The 20,437-nt window shown below is 43.2% G+C and overlaps 1 protein-coding gene across 1 annotated transcript in view; it reads left to right on the top strand.

Annotated features, from left to right (window-relative positions):
- The window catches only part of ARHGAP10 (Rho GTPase activating protein 10), a 363,870-nt gene that overhangs the window by 219,301 nt on the left and 124,132 nt on the right, over positions 1-20,437 (top strand). The window contains exon 18 of the mRNA XM_075348016.1: positions 3,093-3,252. Within this exon, the coding sequence (XP_075204131.1) occupies positions 3,093-3,252 (160 nt within the window). The remainder of the gene's footprint in view (positions 1-3,092; positions 3,253-20,437) is intronic.

Here is a 20,437-nt window from a genome sequence, read left to right as displayed (position 1 = left end):
CAGCATTAAAAGGCGCATCGTGGCAACTTCACCTAAAAATGCCTAGAAAGATGCAGAAAGTGTGTAAATACTACTTAGAATTATGGCATGTAAGACAGAAGTCTGCCTCCATTTTACACTGAATTCTCCCATTTTTTCGTTAGTAAATCTCCCGTTGTGCACACAAAGTAAAGTGCTTTCTACGACCCATGTCTACGCATTTTAATAACTTTATCTGTCAAAGTCAGCCCACATTCCTGTATTCAAAAATTGTACATGGCATTGGACAACCCTGCCAAACCAGGATTTTTCACTCTGACCTATTCTTTTGAGAACAAAAAGTGAATATTAATGCATATCTTTACATAATGTGAACACAAATGGTGCTTATTTTAGGTCTGTTAGCTATGTGGCCTCTTTTAACATAAGTATTTAGAAATAGGGTTTACATACAGATGCAGAATGAATTTTACTGACTGTGTTTAACTCAGTGTAATAAGATTAGCGCTGGTCAGCACCGCAGCCAATGTCCAATACTGGGAGCAGCAGTGGAGACTCTGAAAGGAGACAAACCCCTTTAAAATCCTGACACATTGAATGAAAGTCAATTGAACCCGTTGGGACTGCATAACTGGTGATCATGGTAGACCTCCAGCTCTTCCCCAGGGAAAAGATTGTTGGGCTGTTGAAACTTCATTGTTAGAACCTATTGTTTTTAGGGGATATAAGTCCCTGCCTGATACTTACAGTGCCTTGCGAAAGTTTGGCTCCCTTGAATTTTTCAACCTTTTCCCAAATTTCAGGCTTCAAACATAAAGATAAAAATGTTAATGATATGGTGAAGAATCAACAACAACAAGTGGGACACAATTGTAAAGTTGAACGAAATTTATTGCTTATTTTAAACTTTTTAAAAAATAAATAACTGAAAATTGGGGTGTGCAATATTATTCGTCCCCTTTACTTTCAGTGCAGCAAACTCACTCCAGAAGTTCATTGAGGATCTTTGAATGATCCAATGCTGTCCTAAATGACTGATGATGATAAATATAAGCCACCTGTGTGTAATCAGTTTCCGTGTAAATGCACCTGCTCTGTGATAGTCTAAGGCTATGTGCCCACGTTGCGTTCTGTCCCTGCAGAAATTTCTGCAGCGATTTGAACAGCACACGTGCGCTTCAAATCGCTGCACAAACAGTCCGTAATGGAAAGCCGGTTTCATGCGCTCTGGATGCATCCACTCCCATAGACAGAGCGGGACCTGCATCCAAAGCGCATGAAAGAAGTGACAAGTTGCTCTTTAGAACGGCAGTAGCCGAAGCGCTGCTTTCTAATACGCCACGTGGGCATGGATTAGGCACTGGGGACGCAGGATGCATGCAGTTACGCTGCGGTGCAGAACGCAGCGTAACTGCATGAACAAGGCTATGTGCCCACGTAGCGTAAAGTGTTCTGTTTAAAGCGCACATGGCATCATGAAGATCAAGGAACACAACAGGCAGTCCGTGATACTGTTGTGGAAAAGTTTAAAGCCGGATTTGTTTACAAAAAGAATTCCAAAACTTTAAACATCATAAGGAGCACTGTGCAAGCGATCATATTGAAATGGAAGGAGTATCATATCATATCACTGCAAATCTACCAAGACCCGGCCGTCCATCCAAACTTTCATTTCAAACAAGGAGAAGACTGATCAGAGATGCAGCCAAGAGGCCTGTGATCACTCTGGATGCAGAGATCTACAGCTGAGGTCCATAGGACAACAATCAGTCGTACATTGCACAAATCTGGCCTTTATGCAAGAGTGGCAAGGAGAAAGCCATTTCTCAAAGATTTCCATACAAAGTGTTGTTTTAAAGTTTGCAACAAGCCACCTGGGAGACACACCAAACATGTGGAAGAAGGTGCTCTGGTCAGATGAAACCAAAATCGAACTATTTGGGCACAATGCCAAACGATATGTTTGGCATAAAAGCAACACAGCTCATCACCCTGAACACACCATCCCCACTGTCAAACGTGGTGGCAGCATCATGGTTTGGGCCTGCTTTTCATCATCAGGGACAGGGAAAATGATTAAAATTGATGGGAAGATGGATGGAGCCAAATACAGGACCATTCTTGAAGAAAACCTGTTGGAGTCTGCAAAAGACCTGAGACTGGGACGGAGATTTGTCTTCCAACAAGACGATGATCCCAAACATAAAGCATATCCAGGTGTTAGAATGGCCAAGTCAAATTTTATCTTTGAAGCCTGAAATGTGGGAAAAGGTTGAAAAATTCAAGGGAACCGAATACTTTCTCAAGGCACTGTATTTCCTTGCGCTTCATTGAAACCACATGAATGCTCAGCCAATCACTTGTGTATGGGGACGTCGGGGGAGATGGCTGTCTGACAAACAAACATTTGGCCAATAGTTACCTCGTGTATGGCCAGCTTTCCTGCCCGGTGTTCCCGCAAATGCATCTAATTGCTGAAGGAGGAAACTTTGAAAGCTGTTTACTGTTAAGGGTCGAAAGTGCCCTTTTAAGAGGATAATGCACCCTTAAACTGTATTTTAATATGAGACAAGTTTTACACGTGCTTTATTTAATTTTATAGTAGACATTAATTTTCTTGCTATACTTGTTAGTGTTGCCAGGTTTCCTATGATGTTTAAGAAGTAGCATCAGATACTTAAGGGGGTTGTCCAGATGACTGCAGAATGACTGCAGACTTGTGAATCCTCACAGTGCACAATCTGCACTGTGAGGATTCTCCTGTGCCTTCGCCGGGAATGGTGGACATGTGACTACAAGTATGCAATGTGCAACCTACGCTCAATGTATTTGAAGTTAGTGAAGCTGGAGACACTCTAGTTAGAATGTGGCTGGAAGTAGGCATATCTCATACTTCCGGTCACATGACCATCTGCTCTTGGCGCTGAGACCGGAGTATTTTGCGGACTGTGAGGATTCACAAGTCTGCAGTCATTCTTGTAGCCTAAGTTCAGACAAACCCTTTACATATTCATGAAACTAGAAATCTCACCTTGTTAATCTGTTTTAGAATGTATTGCCAAAAATACAGACATAATCCTTTGTATTATTATCCCTGTTTGGATTTTCTCCAGTGTTTCCCAAAATGCCAAGAAGAATTTGATGACTGTAGCTAATTTGGGTGTGGTGTTTGGTCCAACATTGATGAGGCCTCAAGAAGAAACAGTAGCAGCCATCATGGATCTGAAGTTTCAGAACATTGTTGTTGAAATACTTATTGAAAACCATGAAAAGGTATGTTGATCTCAAATGTGACCTGAATACACACGCTTATATTTTAGAGGTGAGCAGGGCACTTGGTGTCACATCTACTGATGCTTGGAGGGATGTATCTGCATTGAGGAGGTATTGTGTACCTTGCCGCTTTAAGGGAACCAGCCACGTCATTCATGCTGCCCAAACTGCAAGCAGCAGAAATCAAATCCTAGTTGCATGATTGCAGGCAGGTATAACCCTCTCCAAAACACTCCAGCGTGTCAGGGAAAGCCTAATTAGAAGCTCTGGCCAGGGACCATAGCCAGAAACAAGTATAGTTATCATCGCCGCCCAGGCTGTCATCTCCCAGCGCCGCTCTCACTATGGGAGAGACTTGCCAGTCACCTACAGCTGTGTGGGAGAAGCCGGCCAGATACAGTGCAGGACTAGTCTCATCTTTCCCTGCTTCATAAATGGTCTCAGACCTGTCACATGCAGTTCTGCAGCCAATTTCTCTGCAACTCTTTGTGTTGAAATAAAAATCTAGAAATGATTTTGCCCAGAGCACGTGATTTCCCGTTAATGGGATTTTCCATTGTAACAAAGAAAATGCATAATGAATCTACCGCTGTTTGTTTTCAAATGTGTTGGGTTGCCCAATATCAAGTAAGTTTGAGAAATCTAAATATTGCAAATGAGGAGCTTTTACCCGAATTCAGTTGAGACGCTACTACTAAAGCCTAACTAAGGCTAATCCGCTTGACTGGCAGTGTGAGTCTGCGTGTCCATCTCTCCATTATATTGGTATCTGTAGTTCTCCTCCAGTTAGGCAGGGAACATTTTATGATTTGCCCTTTTTATCCTCAGAAATATTCTATTTGTTTGTATGTTTGAAAACAATCTGTTCAAAAAGTTTAGCCTTTTTTTTGGTCCCATCTTCCTTTTTCAAGAGCGCTCTGCTCCATAATCTTCCTAATTGCTTAGGGCAGGTGCCCCTGATTGACAGCCTATTCTGGTTAACATAGGAATAACTTCATGTGCTGCCCCCAGGAAGTGGCCAGGTGTCTTTTGTTTTAAGACTTCTTTCAGACATCATTGTTTCCTCGTACATGGATGTTTGACATTTTCACGTATAGAACATGTACCCATTATAGCCTATGGCAGTGTTAGCAACTAATTCTCCCAAAGGGCCACATGAGCCCGTAACTGTTGGGGAGGGCCAAACCAATAGGTTGGAATTACTTCTGCTCAATATTAACATTATTATAATTATTTGATATTCATATTATATTTCTTTTTTTTATTGCGCAGAATTAAGTATGCTGACATCCACCTACCGTATTTTTCGCTTTATAAGACGCACCCGCTCATATAATATGCACAGCTGCTGTCCATCAGCCGCGTGGTGCTGAAACCGCACCGTGGCGATGGGCTGGGGCAGCGGGGCATATTATATCTGCCTGCGTCCTCCTTTAATCGCACATGATCCCCCCTGTGTTAGATATGGCCCCCGTGCTGCTGCCCATAGTAAAATAAAAAAAGCTTTACTTACTGATCTCCCATCTCCTGCTGCTGCTGTCTGTGATAAGGCACGCAGAGATGATATCACTCTGCCGTGCCGATCACATGACCGGCAGCAAGAACCAGGAAGTAAGGAAGCCGGAGCTCAACTGCGAGGAGGGACAGCGCTGAGAAGGTAAGGAAAGAGTGTTTTATTTTATTATGGGCAGCAGCATGGGGGCGATATCTAACGCAGGGGAGATGGGCCATCTATAGGGGCCAAGGACAGCACACGTGGGGGGCATATCTAACACAGGGGAGATGTGCCATCTATAGTGGCCATGGGCAGCACACATGGGGGCCATATCTAACACAGAGGAGGTGTGCCATCTATAGATCTATAGGGGCCATGGGCAGCACACATGGGGGCCATATCAAACACAGGGGAGGTGTACCATCTATAGGGGCCATGGGCAGAACACATGGGGGCCATATCAAACACAGGGGAGGTGTACCATCTATAGGGGCCATGAGCAGCACAGGGGGACGTGTCCCAGCACAAGGGGGCTATATTCAATATAAGGTGGCCATATCCAGATTAAGGGGGCCTAATTTTAGGATGGGGGGCTATGAGGGACATATCCCCTATATGATTTGTTAGACGGACACTGGCATTCTAAGATGGACCCCATTTAACATTAAAAAAAAAATCTCTTTTCCTTCACCAAATTTGGGGGTGCGTCTTATAATCAGGTGCGTCTTATAAAGCGAAAAATACGGTATGTACAATGAGCCCCCACATGGCCTCCTAAATACATGCAAACATCCCATACACATATGAAATAAACCCCATCACATACTCGCCTCGCTCCCATTTCCCTGGTGCTCTGCTCTTGTCTCCAGTGCACGGACTCTGCACAGCACACAGGATGATGTGATGCCATCGTGTCTGCTGTCCAACATGCTGATTGGGGGAAGACTGAGCCAGAGTCACTGTCCTTCACCAATGTATGCATCGCTAGCTGCATCCTGAAGATGCAGATAGAGGCGATATCGTGAAGCAGGTGCAGGCAACGAGAGAGGGAATGGTGCAGCCCATGGACTGAGACAGCAGAAGGGCTGAGAACAGTGGACTGGACTGGAACAGCCAGAGGGCCACAATTAGCCCTGCCCTGGTCCACAGGGTTGTTCACATGTCTCTGTGTTTACGTAAACCGTGAGTCTGTGCAAAAATCATGTGGACATGTCTGTTTTGGTTTTTTTTTTTAATCTTCGTCAGGGCTGAATAGTACAAGTTATTGGGCTTGTGAATATGACGGGTGGCATCAGTGTACAGACTGTGGTAAACCTAACGGATAGGAGAAACTTTGCAATTGTTTTTTGCTATCAATGATAAGGTGCTGATGATTAAAGGGTTGTTCACATCCCCAAGCTCCTATCCCGATATGTAGTAGGTGTAGTAATAATATTAGCAAATACCTCCAATTAGAAATGTAGTATAGTTCTTCTGATTCACTTGTTGCTTACTTCATGTGCAGGGTATTGCAGGATCTTAGGTATCCATGGTTACAACTACTAGCAACTTACTCACTATATGTGTGGTCGTAACCATGGATACCTAAGGTCCTGCAATGCTCTGCACAATGAGGTAAGTGATATAGTGAATCAGAAGAACTATATTACATTTCTAATTGGAGGAATTTGCTAATATCAATAATATTATTATGATTATTCCTACTACATATTGGGATAGAATATTGGAGATGAGATTACCCTTTTAAGTCTGACACACTAACAAAATACTGATGAAACTTGGATCCAAAACACTGATGACACTCAGACAATTTTTTGCAATCGTGTACATACCCAGATGTCTTAGTGAGGCTTTATGTTGTGTTTTATATTCTATTTGTTCATATCAAAACTGTGAAATCTGTCTTGGCCAGATCTGGTACAAAATGTTTAAACCTCCCCACTGATATAGGATAGGTCATCAATATCAGACCTTTGATGGTGCAACATCCAGCCCCCCTGACCAATCAACAGTCCCCATTGCCAGCGGCGGCCCAAATTGATCAGATGCTGAGTTGCACAACACAGCTCCATCACCTGTGTAGTGGTCGCAGTTGGGTACTGCACATCTACCACTGAGTGGGTCTGGAATAACCTGCTATGGCCATTATACAGTTGACAGAGCTGTGCTGTTGTGCGCTGCACCTGATCATATTCGGCCGATGCCGTATACGGGTGATAGGCGGGAGTGGCGGGTGTTGCAAACAATTATTATTGCAGCATGAGTGATGTAGACTCGAGCTTACACATACATCACCGCTGTCATTTCTGGATGTGTAGTCGACTTGCTGTACCTTTTTAATAAGTATAGGGATCTGTATTATTCAATTATCATAATTTAACATACTATCAATCTGCATTATGTTTTATTTTCTTAAGCTTATGGTATTCTTTTCTCTTACGACTGTAGTGAAGTAGTTTATAAAAACCGATAACTGTTACTTGCCAGAGGTGTACAGCGCACGACAAATTAAAAGTCAAGTGAGGTGACACTGGGATATAAGGGAGGGCTGGGAAGAAAAATATTTCATTACTGGCAATGGCCCAGGGCGAACAGACTAGACAAGGGACATATTGTTATAAGGAAAGTATGGAAAGCAATGCCTAAACTATAAGTCACAGAAGTGTGTGTGCAAGAGCATCATTTAAATGTGTTTTTATATCCGTGCAACTTCATTTGTGTACAGAAGGCTAAAAATTGAAATATCTTATACAGAAGTTTAGGCATGTAATTTATACTTTTCTGTGTTGGCTTCATAGTGAACCCTTTGCATTGAATATTGCCTGATCTGCCTTTTCTGCATGATTGTGCATATAGATGTCTGTCAATTACTTTTAGAACCGCCCACTTGACTTTTAAGCCTGTTTGGGGATTTAAAGGGAACCTGTCATCAGGATATTACAACCCTACCTAATGGCTTGTGAGTAAACAGTCTTCATTCCGTATTGCGGGAAATCTATGCCGTGCTTGTACAATTTTATTTAGATAATTTTAAAGAAATCAGGATTGAAGTTTGTCACAAGTCCAGGGGCAGGAAGCCTACTCCTAGCTCTCCTGCACATCCGCCTTCTCCCTGCCCACCACAGGCCTCTGCTGGACAGGTCACTTGCCTTCCAAGATATTTGGCAGGTCAGTATTTCGGTTTTGACAATGTCAGCGGAAACTTGTACCTGCGGAAAATCATGAGTTGTGGAGGCAGGGCTCTGAGAGTAGAGTGATCTGTCTATCATAGCCCATGGGTAGATGGGGAAAAGGAGAGAGGCTTGAGATTAAGTGCCCACCCCTGCACTTGTGAGTACCTTCACTGCTGGATTTCTCTAAGATCTCAACATTCAAATTCTACAAGCAAATTGTGGAGATAAGAAATAAAGACTCTCTACTCACATACTATTAGTTAGGTGTTATGTCACCGCCGGAGTCTGCTCCAGCGACTTCTGCTCCGATCACCAGGCGATGCCGTGTTCCTGCCGTGGATGGTGCTGGTGATGGGAGAGGAGTCGATGCCAGCGGCACCGGTGGGCGCAAGCTCCGATCATCCACTGGGCTGGGTTATCTTGGGATCTGCAGTACCGCTGGCTGACTGGGTGGCGTGTGTCTTCCAGCTGAAGTTGCCTACGTTCAGCTACAGCCAATGGGAAGACACCACACCCTTCTTATTCCCCCTCCTGCCACATGACCACTGCCAGAGATAGTTCTGATTTCCTGGCTCCTGGTCCGCCCTATTCTGTTTTGTGATTCCTGTGTGTTGACGTCTGCATGTTTGCTGACTACCCTTCTGCCTGCTGTTTTTGTACCTCGTTGCCCAATCCGGATTTGACCTCTTCTCCGTTTTCTGATTACGTCCTTGTCTGCCGATTCTGTGCCTGTTCTGCTATTCCTGGTTTGACCCTGCCTGACGACTACTCTCATCGGACTGCAGCCTTCCACAGGTAGTGATCTCCAGGGCCCTGTGTAATTCCAAATCCCTGTATAGGGGTTAAAGGGTTTCAGGGTTCTGGGGGTCCTGCTTGGTGAGTGGCTTCCCTCTAGTCTGTCCATTACATCCCCCCTGAGTCTGTTGATCCAGGCAGGCGTTTACATTAGGGTTGTAATATCCGGATTCAGACAAGGGCAAAGCACGGCAGTCACATCTAGCCCTTTAGCTGTTCCTGAATGGCCCATGGACAGCCGAAGGGCTGAAAACAGTGACCCAAAGGCGGTACCATGCAGATGCCTGGTGTCCCATTATTACCACTATCTGCATCCTCAGGATGCAGATAGATGTAAGTGTAATGGTAGGAGTGAGCCGCCGATGCCTTCTTTCTCCATTAAGCATCTGCGACTTAGACAGCCGATACAATGACATTACTACTGCTGTGCGGAGCCTCGGTGCACACAGCAAAGACTGGAGCAGAGAGACAGGAAAAGGGGAGCAAGATGAGTATTTATTTTTTTTTTCTTCAGGTGTGAATGTGTTTGAGCACATACTGTATATAGGGAGATAATGGGGGCTTTGTGTAGGACTATACCATTTTGGGAGCAATATGTGGGCCCATACTTTACATAGGGGGTGCTCATGTTGTAGGAGTGTGTGGGATCATACCATTTGGGGAGCTGTGGGGGAGTTCTTACTTTATACAGGGGAGCTCTGTGTGAAATCATACTGTATATAGGGAGATCATGGAGGCTGTGTGTGGCGTTATACCATTTGGGGAGCTGTGTGGGGTTAATACTGTATATAGGGGGAGCTATGTGAGGGGCTTATACTGTGTATGGTGGAGCTGTGTGGGGTCTCATACCATTTGGGTAACTGTATGGGATCATACTGTATCTAGAGAGATAATGGGGCTGTGTGTGGGAAAATACTGTATATAGGGTGGCTGTGTGGGGTATCATACTGTATATAAGGGGTTGTCGTATCCATCATATTGTATGGATTCCTGTGGGGGATCACACAGTGCTTAGGGGGCTGTGAGAACTATTGTACCATATGTTGGGCATTGTGAGAACAGTCATACTATGTGTAGCTGGCTGTGAGGACTGTCATGTGTGTACGTGTAATAGTCCTCATAAATGTGTGCGGGGAATAAAAAAGTTGCCTTGAAATATACTGGTATTTTTTTTGCCTATTGATTTCTTCCTTTTGTTTATTCCTTTTCATAACATTCCTGATTTTGATTGGCTACTATATAACACCGGATGGGTTTATAAACCTTTGCAGCATGTATTACCTGCTCTATCAATATTTGAATATCATACATACTATACCGACCTATGTGATAATATTGTAGTATAGTTATTCCAGTTTCCTGACATCTTACATTCTTTCCAAGTTTAAACCAGCTATGCCTTCACTTCAGTATACAAGACCAAAAAGCAGAATAATATCCCAAATAAACCGCTTAAGGGAAAGTCTCTCTTCTAAGGCCATGTGCCCACGGGACGCTCGTACCTGCGGATTTATCCGCAGGTACGGCCGCATGTTTCCCACAGCTGCCCGCCGGCAGCCGCAGCTATTTTTAGCTGCGAGTTTCCAGCGGAATAGCTGCGGACGTCCCGGCCTTTATCTCCATAGCGGAGGGCTGGGATCTCCGCAAGTAAATCCGCATGAATAATTGACATGCAGTTAGGTGCGGCTGAGGGATCTCCGCAGGAGATTCTGCCGCCGCACTTTCCGCAGCGTGGACACAGACACTCCCCATGTCCCATAGGGTAACATGGGGAGTGCCTGTACATGCTAGAACCTGCGGATTTATCTGGAAAATCCAGATAAATCCGCAAGTTTTCCGCGGCAAACTCCGCAGCAAAAATCTCCCGTGGGCACATGGCCTAAGGGTCCAATATTTTGGATATCAAAACCTTTGATAACTAACTTTTCACCAACAAAATAAAGATGCATTCTTTTGAAGCAGAACTGCTTATATGGGTTATTGATGTTTCTTTTTTGGATTTGGGGAGTTGAACACCATTGATTAATTCTTCATTCATTTCAATATGCAGAGCAGTATTTAAAGCTGTCACCTCCAGAAACACTACCTGTAGATATAGGGTTAAGCTGCAGATAAATAGCGTTTAAAGGGAATCTGTCACCAGGTTTTTTCCATTTCATCTGAGAGCAGCATAATGTAGGGGCAGAGATCCTGATTCCAGCAGAGTTTCACTTACTGGGCTGCTTTGTGTAGTTTTGATGATCTCCTGCTGATTAAACAGTGATGTTATTAGAGCACTACTTGGCCTGTTGCCAAGTAGACCAGCGTATTCCCGAGCTCTGTATAACTGCTAGATCTGCAGCAGAGAAAACATTGATTTATCAAAATGACAGCAAACAACTCAGTAAGTGACATATCACTGGAATCAGGATCTCTGTGTCTACATTATGCTGATCTCATTTGGAGTATCAAAAACCTGGTGACCGATTCCCTTTCAATCCTGCTTGGTTGTGTTACTGAAGTAGTAGATGCAGGGAGAAAATAAAGTTTCATTCTTCCTGCACACGCTCAATTATAGTCATTGGGGCAGTGCGGGGGGCTCAAACTGTCACAGCACGCTACTTAGTGGGCACACTGTTATCACTCCCTGGCAAGCTACTTTCAAGGTGCTGGGGAATAACGGTGTGTTCACTGTGTAGTGTGCGGTGACTGTAACAGCTCCCTGCACTGAATATGCAAGAAAGGTTCAAGTGCAGTCTTTGGGTTTCATATAATAAAATTCATTTCTTTATTCGATCCAATTAAAAGATATGTACATGCAGGCAAGAAACAGCAGGTTAGCGTACAGTACAATCTACGCATTTCGTCGTCTTGCCTTACTCATATTCTCTAACTATGGCATCTCCAACCGGTTCCGTGCGCCTTGATTGGGATCACGCGGTACTGCAGCAGCGGAGAGCTGACAACGCCTTCTGTTATTTGAAGCTCCCTGTACAGCCCCGATGACTGGAATTGAGCAGCTGCAGACAGAATAAAACTTTTTCTCCCTGTAGCTGCTGCATCCAGGCACAATTTAAACCATTGTATTTGCTGGTAAATAACAATTCTGGAGGTGACAGAATTTATGTAAACCTAGCATTCCCAAGCAAATAAGAATACAGTGGTACCTTGCTTATCGAGAACAATCCGTTCTGGGACTTCGCTTGTTAATCAAGTTACTCGTTCAGCAGAGCAAGATTTTCCATAGGAAATCATTGCAATGCTGACAATTCGTTCCACAACTAGTTAAATGTCACATCCTGGTCCCCTATTCTATCATTCCACACATGCACAAATGCACACAAACACGTACAAGCATGCACAAACTCACACAAACACACACAAACGCACACAAGCACGCACGCACATATTATATGCTCACCTTACCTTCCGCTCCATCGCCGGTCTCCTGGGACTTGCTGTTCTCCGGTGCGGGCCGTGTATCAAGTTACCATCACGACGAGGGCGGAACTTCCTGCCAGAGCACTGACGTCCAAGGCATAGCCGCTTGCCTCTGATTGGCCAGCGCGCTGCCTTTGACAAGCGGTAACAGGAACCAGGAAGTTCTTGCTTCGTTGCTATGGATGCAGATGCCTGGAGTGGAGTGGAGCGGAGCGGCGCGGCGCACTACAGGACCCAGGAGGCCGGCAATGAAACGGAAGGTACAGATATTATATGCTCACCTTACCTTCCGTTCCACCGCCGGCCTCATGGTACTTGTAGTTCGCCGCGATGTACCCGGGAACTACAAGAACCATGAGCCCAGCGGTGGAACGGAAGGTAAGGTGAGCATAATACTGTATATGTGTGTGTGTGTGCGTGCGTGTGTGTTTGTGTGTGTTTGTGCGTACATGTGTGTGTTTGTGCAGACTGCAAGTGCGGGTCACTGCACGGTGGATGGACGGAACCGGAAGTGTGTGAGGTGAAGATTTCGCTCGTACAGCAAAGCTTTCTCGTAAAACGGGTTACAAATTTACAGAAAGCTTTGCTTGTTAAGCGAAATTCTCGTTAAGTGGGTTACTCGTTAAGCGAGGTACCACTGTAGTAGCAATGTAGAGACTGTGTTGTCATGCACTCAGTGTGGTGGAGAGGCGCTGGTTGTTCTGTGTAAACCCAAATAATATGCAAGAATAGAAAATAACCACACAATAATGTATCTTGAATTATTTGAGGGAGGCTGAGCTCAGTAGTGAAAAGCAGCTGTATGAGATTCATTGACTACTACTTAGTTTACTCGCGACTTTGACAAAGCCCCGGCACAGGTCGAAACGTCTGCTAATTTGTGGCACCTGTTCCCATACTTGGAACAATGTTATTTTGTTCCACTAAATAAACTTCTGCCATAGTACTCAAAGTATGTTGAATTTTTTTGCAATGTGTGAAATTAATGTTCATTGCCTTTGCGTTCATTTCTTAGTGGCGAGCCATGTGTCTAATATGCGGCATCTTGAGCTGAGTGACACAGACTAGGTTGCCTGGCTTCCTTATTTTAAAGGGAAGCAATCGCCAGGATTTTCATATATAAGGTAAAGCCAGTGCTATACTGCCACCATTAGGCTGCTTATCTACATACCTGTAGTGGTCAGTTCGGATGTTTAGACTTTCAAATCCAAGAAAGCAAACTTTAAAAAATCAGCAGCTTCTTGATTGGCATTTGCAACTGAGCAGATAATATATGGATGGGTATTCAGATGGATTCCCACCCCCCGCCTGTCATTCCTCCCTCTCTGTTCTCTATGATATTAAACAAACGACTCACTTTGTTGAAGGACCTGTGGTGAGGTCATACCCATGTGACCTGGTATCCAGCTTTGTTGCCTGAGGCCCCACCCCTTATGGTCACATGGGAATGACCTCACCACAGGTCCTCAAGAAAAGTGATTTGTTTGGATAATACCATAGTGAACAGAGAGGGAAGAACAACAGGCAGGGGAAGTGGGAATCCATCTGGATACCCACCCATATATTATGTGCTCAGTTGCAAATGCCAATCAAGAAGCTGCTGATTTTTTAAAGTTTGCTTTCTTGGATTTGAAAGTCTCCGCCCTGACCACTACAGGTATGTAGAGAATCAGCCTGATAGTGCCAGTATAGCACTGGCTTTAACTTATATACGAAAATCCTGGTGATTGGTTCCCTTTAAGGGTCTGGGACAGTGGCTGGCAGATGAGGCGCCCCTATCGTCAGCATAGTGTGTGTGTATATATATATATATATATATATATATATATATATATAATGTATGTATGTATGTATGTATGTGTATATATATATATATATATATATATATATATATATATATATATATATATATATATATATATATATATATATATATATATATATATAATATATGTATATGTATGTATATGTGTATATATATAATACCATAGGCTAAGTCAACATCCCACAGTCAAAGTGAAGAGGAGGCACCATAAAAGCCATTCACATAATATAAAGTAAATAAGAGTCCCAAGACTTACACATAATAATGGGGGTGGTCACCATCGCATCCCACACCAGCAAGAAAATACCCTCCTACGCGCGTTTCGCAACACGACTTGTTTGTAGCTTCTTCAGCTTCCCTGTGTATGCTGACGATAGGGGCGCCTCATCTGCCAGCCACTTGTGATTACTCCCTTGTCTAGTTCCCTTTCAGACTACTTCCTTTCCTATATGGTGGTTTTTGCCTTTGCTCCTCATCAGCATGTGGGTTTTCACCTTTGTTTCTCATTAGCACCATTATATAAATTGCAATAAATTGAACTTTTTAATATTTATACTCAATAAAGAATTGATGTTTTATATATTCGGCCTTTGAATACTCCGTTTTCTTGTTTCTTCTGAGCCTTATGGAGTGGCATAAATATTGATACGAGATGTGCTTCTGTTCAATCATTTTGTGTCCTTTTTAATCTAGTCTATGGAACAAATGTGTAAATTTTCCAGAAATTGTAAGGAACGGTCCCTGTACACATTAAACTAAAGTTGTGTGAACATGCCAATGTCCCGGGGATCAGGCCACAGTCTGATGTATGCGGGCGCCTCTCAACTCTCCCCAAAAAAATGATGGCAGGGTAAATAAGCAGTCTATATTCTTAGAAACTAGTTGACAGGCTGAAAACATGTTCATTTTAGAAGTGGGAGCTGGAGTTTGAGGCTGTCCTGGCTGAATACTACACATAAGAGGGCAGTGTGGCTCCACGAGGAAGCCAGCGCTTTCCTAGCCGAGGAGCAGACATTTGCAGCTAAGAAAATAACAGCTTAGCAGGCAGATTCTTTGAACTCAGGTGATAAATATTTTGAATGTATGGTTTCTTAGCAGTGAGACACAACAGGATATGCGCGCTTACGTGTGAAGTTTTCTATTACATAAAGAGCGATCATTTGCATTAACAGAACATATAATCGCCTAGATATCCGAATGTTTAATTTCTGCACTTTTGAATCTTCAAACTTTTGAACTATTTTACTGCTTTTATTTCTCTGTCCTTTACTGCACATGAAGTATATTTCATTCATAGATGCACACCATCAATTAAATATGGCTTATTTTTTCATTAAGGGATTTAAAAAGAAATAAAAAAAATATTTTTTCTGCCCTAACCCATACAAACTATATAAAGAACTAGTCTACTTTAACAAAACTTTGAATTTGTATTGGCTTCCTTCTTTTTCTTTCTCCTGTGTTTTTTTTTTTTTTTCTATTTCAGATTTGCGTTTTGTTAAAAGGGTATAATACATGTATCAATTAACCTATTTTTGAATTGGGCAAGAGGATTGACAGATCTTTATGAATAATAACACTGATTCCAGCAATGTAACTTACTGGACTGCTTGTTGGAGTTTTGATAAAATCACTATTTTATATGCTGCAGATGTACCACTTCTCTGAATGTTGAGCACTATATAACGCCATATAAAGAAAAAGTGATCCTGCACTACCCAGGTTTACCTTCACAATTTCGATGACAGTAGAAAAGCAGCTCCAAAACCTTTAAACAGCACGAACAAGGGGGTGCACACTCTCAATAACGCAAATGTCCAGAGAATTATCCACGAAGAAGGAAAGAATGGCTCAACTTCAAAGTCTATTAAAATAGATCTGTTGTTCCAAAAAAGTGTGCATAAAATAGGCAGTGACGAAGCAGGGTGCGAGCTCCTCCAGGACACCTGACTTTACCACTGCCTATTTTATGCACACATTTTTGGAACAATCGTAGCGATGTGTGCTGCCTCAGGAACGACAAACAACCTGCGTCCCAAAAGAGCAACGATATTTGGGAAAGGAACGATGTGTCAACCATCAACGATTTTGTGCCAATTTTTGCATCGTTAGCTGTCGCTCGTAGGTGTCACACGCAACAACGTCGCTAACGACACCGGATGTGCGTCACGAATTCTGTGACCCCAGCGATATCTCGTTAGCGATGTCGTTGCATGTAACGGGGCCTTTAGGGTTCCATGTAATTTTTACATATCCTAAGCATTATTGCAACTCTTTATCCTGGTGAAATGGATTTATGAAGTATCTGATCTGGATGAGCTGGTCTTAGGGGCACTTTGCACACTACGACATCGCAAGCTGATGCTTGCAATGCCGAGCGCGATAGTACCCGCCCCCGTCGCAGCAGCGATATCTTGTGATTGCTGACGTAGCGAACATTATCGGTACGGCAGCATCACATGCACTCACCTGCCCTGCGACGTCGCTCTGGCCAGCGAACCGCCTACTTACTAAGGGGGCGGGTCGTGCGGCGTCACAGCAATGTCACACGGCAGGCGGCCATTAGAAGCGAAGGGGCGGAGATGAACGGGACTAAAAAACATCCCGCCCACCTCCATCCTTCCCCATAGCGGGCATGAGCCGCAGTGACGCAGGTAGGAGATGTTCCTCGCTCCTGCGGCTTCTCTCACAGCGATGTGTGCTACCGCAGGAACGAGGAACAACATCGTACCGTTGCTGCAGCTACATTATAGAAATGTCGGACATTACACCGATGATACGATTATGACGCTTTTGCGCTCGTTAATCGTATCATAAAGAATTTACACACTACGATATTGACAGCGACGCCGGATGTGCGTCACTTTCGATTTGACCCCACCGACATCGCACCTGCGATATCGTAGTGTGCAAAGTACCCCTTAGGCATGGTCTTGTGGCATTGGTGCAGAAATTTCGTTTGTATTGCCATGGTACCAGAGATTTAAGTGAGCTAGTGTAGGAGACTTGAATGTAGCTTAGCATTAGACCTGGAATAGTGGAGACTTGGATGTACTGTAGTAGAACTGAACAGCTGAACTGGATCAGAGATGACCAGACAGGAATGACAACTACATGAATACTCAGGCACCAGACAGGATTTAATGAAACGTCAGCATGTCGTTATTGAGATGCTTCAGGTTGCCACTGCAACCCAATGCGCTGGTGTGGAAGGGTAATTGGCCAAAAGATCGGTGCGATGCAGTGCTTTGGATTAACCAGTCGATTAATGAAGTAACGATTACTGCTCCTTTTTAAATGAGCTAAAAAAATGCTAATGTACTTGCTATACCTTCGAACAGCCTTTATCTCTGGCAAAAAAATCGGTGTAAAAATACCCCATCAGAGATGCAGAACATACAGTATATCAAAAATGAATACACCCCTCACATTTTTGTAATTATTTTATTATATCTTTTTCATGGGGCAACACTGAAGATTTGACACTTTTCATACAATGTAATGTAGTCAGTGTACAGGTTGTATCACAGTGTAAATTTAGTGTGTCCTGTAAATAACTTTACGCACAGTTATTAATGTCAGAACCGCTGGCAACAAAAGTGAGTACAGCCCTAAGTGAAAATGTCCAAATTGTGCCCATTTAGCCATTTTTCCTCCCTGGTGTTATGTGACTCATTAGTTTTACAACATCTCCGGTGTAAATGGGGAACAGGGTTGTTAACTTTGGTGTTATTGCTCACACACTCTTTCATACTGGTCACTGGAAGTTCAACATGGCACCTCATGGGAAAGGATTATCTGAGGATCTGAAAAAAGAATTGCTGCTTTACATAAAGATGACCTAGGCTTATAAGATTGCCAACACCCTGAAACTGATCTTCAGCTTGGCGGCCAAGACCATACAGTGATTTAACAAGAAAGGTTACACACAAAACAGACCTCGCCATGGTTGACCAAAGAAGTTGAGTGTACAAGCTCAGCATCCCTGCCAGGTTATCTTTTCAAAATAGACGTATCTGTGCTTACAGCATTGCAGCAGAAGTTAAAGGGGTGGGAGGTCAGCCTGTCAGTGCTCAGACCATATGGCACACACTGCATCACATTAGTCTGCATGGCTGTCATCCTAAGGCCTCTTTCACACGTCAGTGATTCTGGTACGTTTGTGCTTTTTTTTTATATGTACCAGAATCACTGACATACGCAGACCCATTATAATCAATGGGTCTGCTCACACATCAGTGATTTTTCACTGAACTTGTCTCCGTGCAGCGCGCACCCGTGGCCGTGATTCTGCACGGAGACATGTCAGTTTTTTCCTGGCATCACTGATGACCCACGGACCACACTATGGTGTGATCCGTGTGGGATCAGTGAATCACGTACCAGAAAATCACTGACATATTAAATATTAAACATTTTCAACTTACCTTACCTGTGATTCAATGTGCCTGTTCCGCTCTCGGCAGCTCCTGCCTGGCTCATGAATATTCATGAGAGCACGAAAAGCCGACCCGGAAGTAGCTGCAGAGAGCGGTGGGTGGACGCTGCAGAGCACGAGACTTCAGCACCATGGACAGCAGTATTGAAGGCAGGTGAGTAATGTCCATATGCAATCACGGATCACGGATTGCACATGGACAACCCACGTGTGCCGTGAATCACGGAACACGGAGGGACATGTGCGTGTTTTACACGTCAGTGAAGAACGTCAGTGTTTTTCACTGATGTGTGAAACGGGCCTAAAATGAAGCCTCTTTTAAAGATGATGCACAAAAAAACACTCAAACTGAGTATAGGGTATATTCCGTAGCCATTTATAAAAGTGATTGCTAGTAAAATTAATATAACCATTACTATCCACTTTTTTAAAAAATGTCTTGGTGAAGATGGCATCATTATTATGCGTAATGGACAAGTCAAGAAAATCAATAGAAATACGATCTATCGTGGGTGAGAAATTCAAGCCCCAGGAATTATTTCCTATATCCTCCAGAAACAGTGAATAATTATTACCCACGTCATCCCAAATGATGAATAAATCATCTATGTATCTTTTGTAGATGATCACATGTTTGTAAAATTTTGAAGAATATATATAATGCAACTCAAAAAGCCCCATCACCAGATTTGCAAAGGTGGGTGCAGCTTTTGAGCCCATCGCTACTCCACAACACTGGCGGTATATAAGATCTTGGAAAGTAAAGAAGTTATTTTCTAAAATAAACGACATGCTGTTGAGTAGAAAATCCTTCTGCATTGTTGGCAGACGTTCATCAATCTCTAAAAATTGCTTAAAGCATTCCAATCCTAAATGATGTGAGATATTCGTGTACAATGATGCGATATCCAAAGTGATAAAAAGGAAAGAATCCTTCCAAACAATATCTTTCAGGATCTCTATGAGGTGAGGGGAGTCCCTGAGGTAGCTCCTCAGATTAGTAACATGTATCCTCATCGTGTAATCGACATATGCTGATAAATTCTCCGTAAGGGATCCTATTCCCGAAATAATGGGTCTGCCTGGGGGGTTGGATAAGCATTTATGAATCTTAGGGAGATGATAATAAAATGCCATTGTAGGATTCCTTCTTTCCAGAAATTTATACTCATTTTTGTTAAGAATCCCATTATCTGATGCCTTTTTAATAAGTGTATGGTATTCTATGATGGAGTTATGGTACTCATTAATATCAACAATTTTATAATGTACAGTGTTGGAAAGCATTCTCATTGCTTCCTTAATAAAGCTGTCTCTATCTTGTATTACAATCCCCCCGCCTTTATCGGCACTACGAATGATGAGGTTACAATTATTCTTTAGGGAAAGGAGGGCCTCTTTCTCTTCCCTAGTCATATTGTTCCTGGGTGGGTTTGTATTTTTATTTTTATTTATTTTTTATTTTTTTATTTTTTGTTGCTATTTTTTGATATTTATTAGTGTATGGACCCACAAGCGTGAGGATCCGTGATGAGGATTGCGGGCTTATGTACATTGGCCAATTTACTAACTAATACCTCATATATATTTGAAATATATTTTTTGCACCTTTTTTTAACACTGGGTGCAGCCGGGCCTCTTAATACGGCCGTGCATAGTGGAGTCTCTGTCCCTTGTGTGCTGCAGTGAGTAGTGTCCGGGTAACCCGCCTAACCTAACAGTAAGGGCGTGATAATAGGTTGCTGGCTGGATACCATGCGCATACGAGTGTGAACAGTGCCCTATGCGCGCCACTAGTGTGCAATCTACCTTGCACCTGTGAAGTGTCCATCATGTTGAGAGGTTTGTCTGCATCCTGTTGGTGCATTAGATGTGTTGGCCTGGGCTAACTGGACTGGTTGCCCTCTTTTTTTGCTGTGAGTATATTACATTTTTGGAGGAGTTTTTATCTCCTCTTTCTGTTGCTTTCTTTTTTCTGCACCCAGCATGCACACAAGGCCTAAGATGACCTTTTTACAAGCATATTTGGATTTGATGGT

The sequence above is a fragment of the Anomaloglossus baeobatrachus genome, chromosome 1, assembly GCF_048569485.1.
Source record: "Anomaloglossus baeobatrachus isolate aAnoBae1 chromosome 1, aAnoBae1.hap1, whole genome shotgun sequence".
NCBI classification, from domain to species: Eukaryota; Metazoa; Chordata; class Amphibia; order Anura; family Aromobatidae; genus Anomaloglossus; species Anomaloglossus baeobatrachus.
The sequence above is the reverse complement of the archived record's forward strand: the minus strand, read 5'-3'. Positions and strand labels throughout refer to the sequence as shown.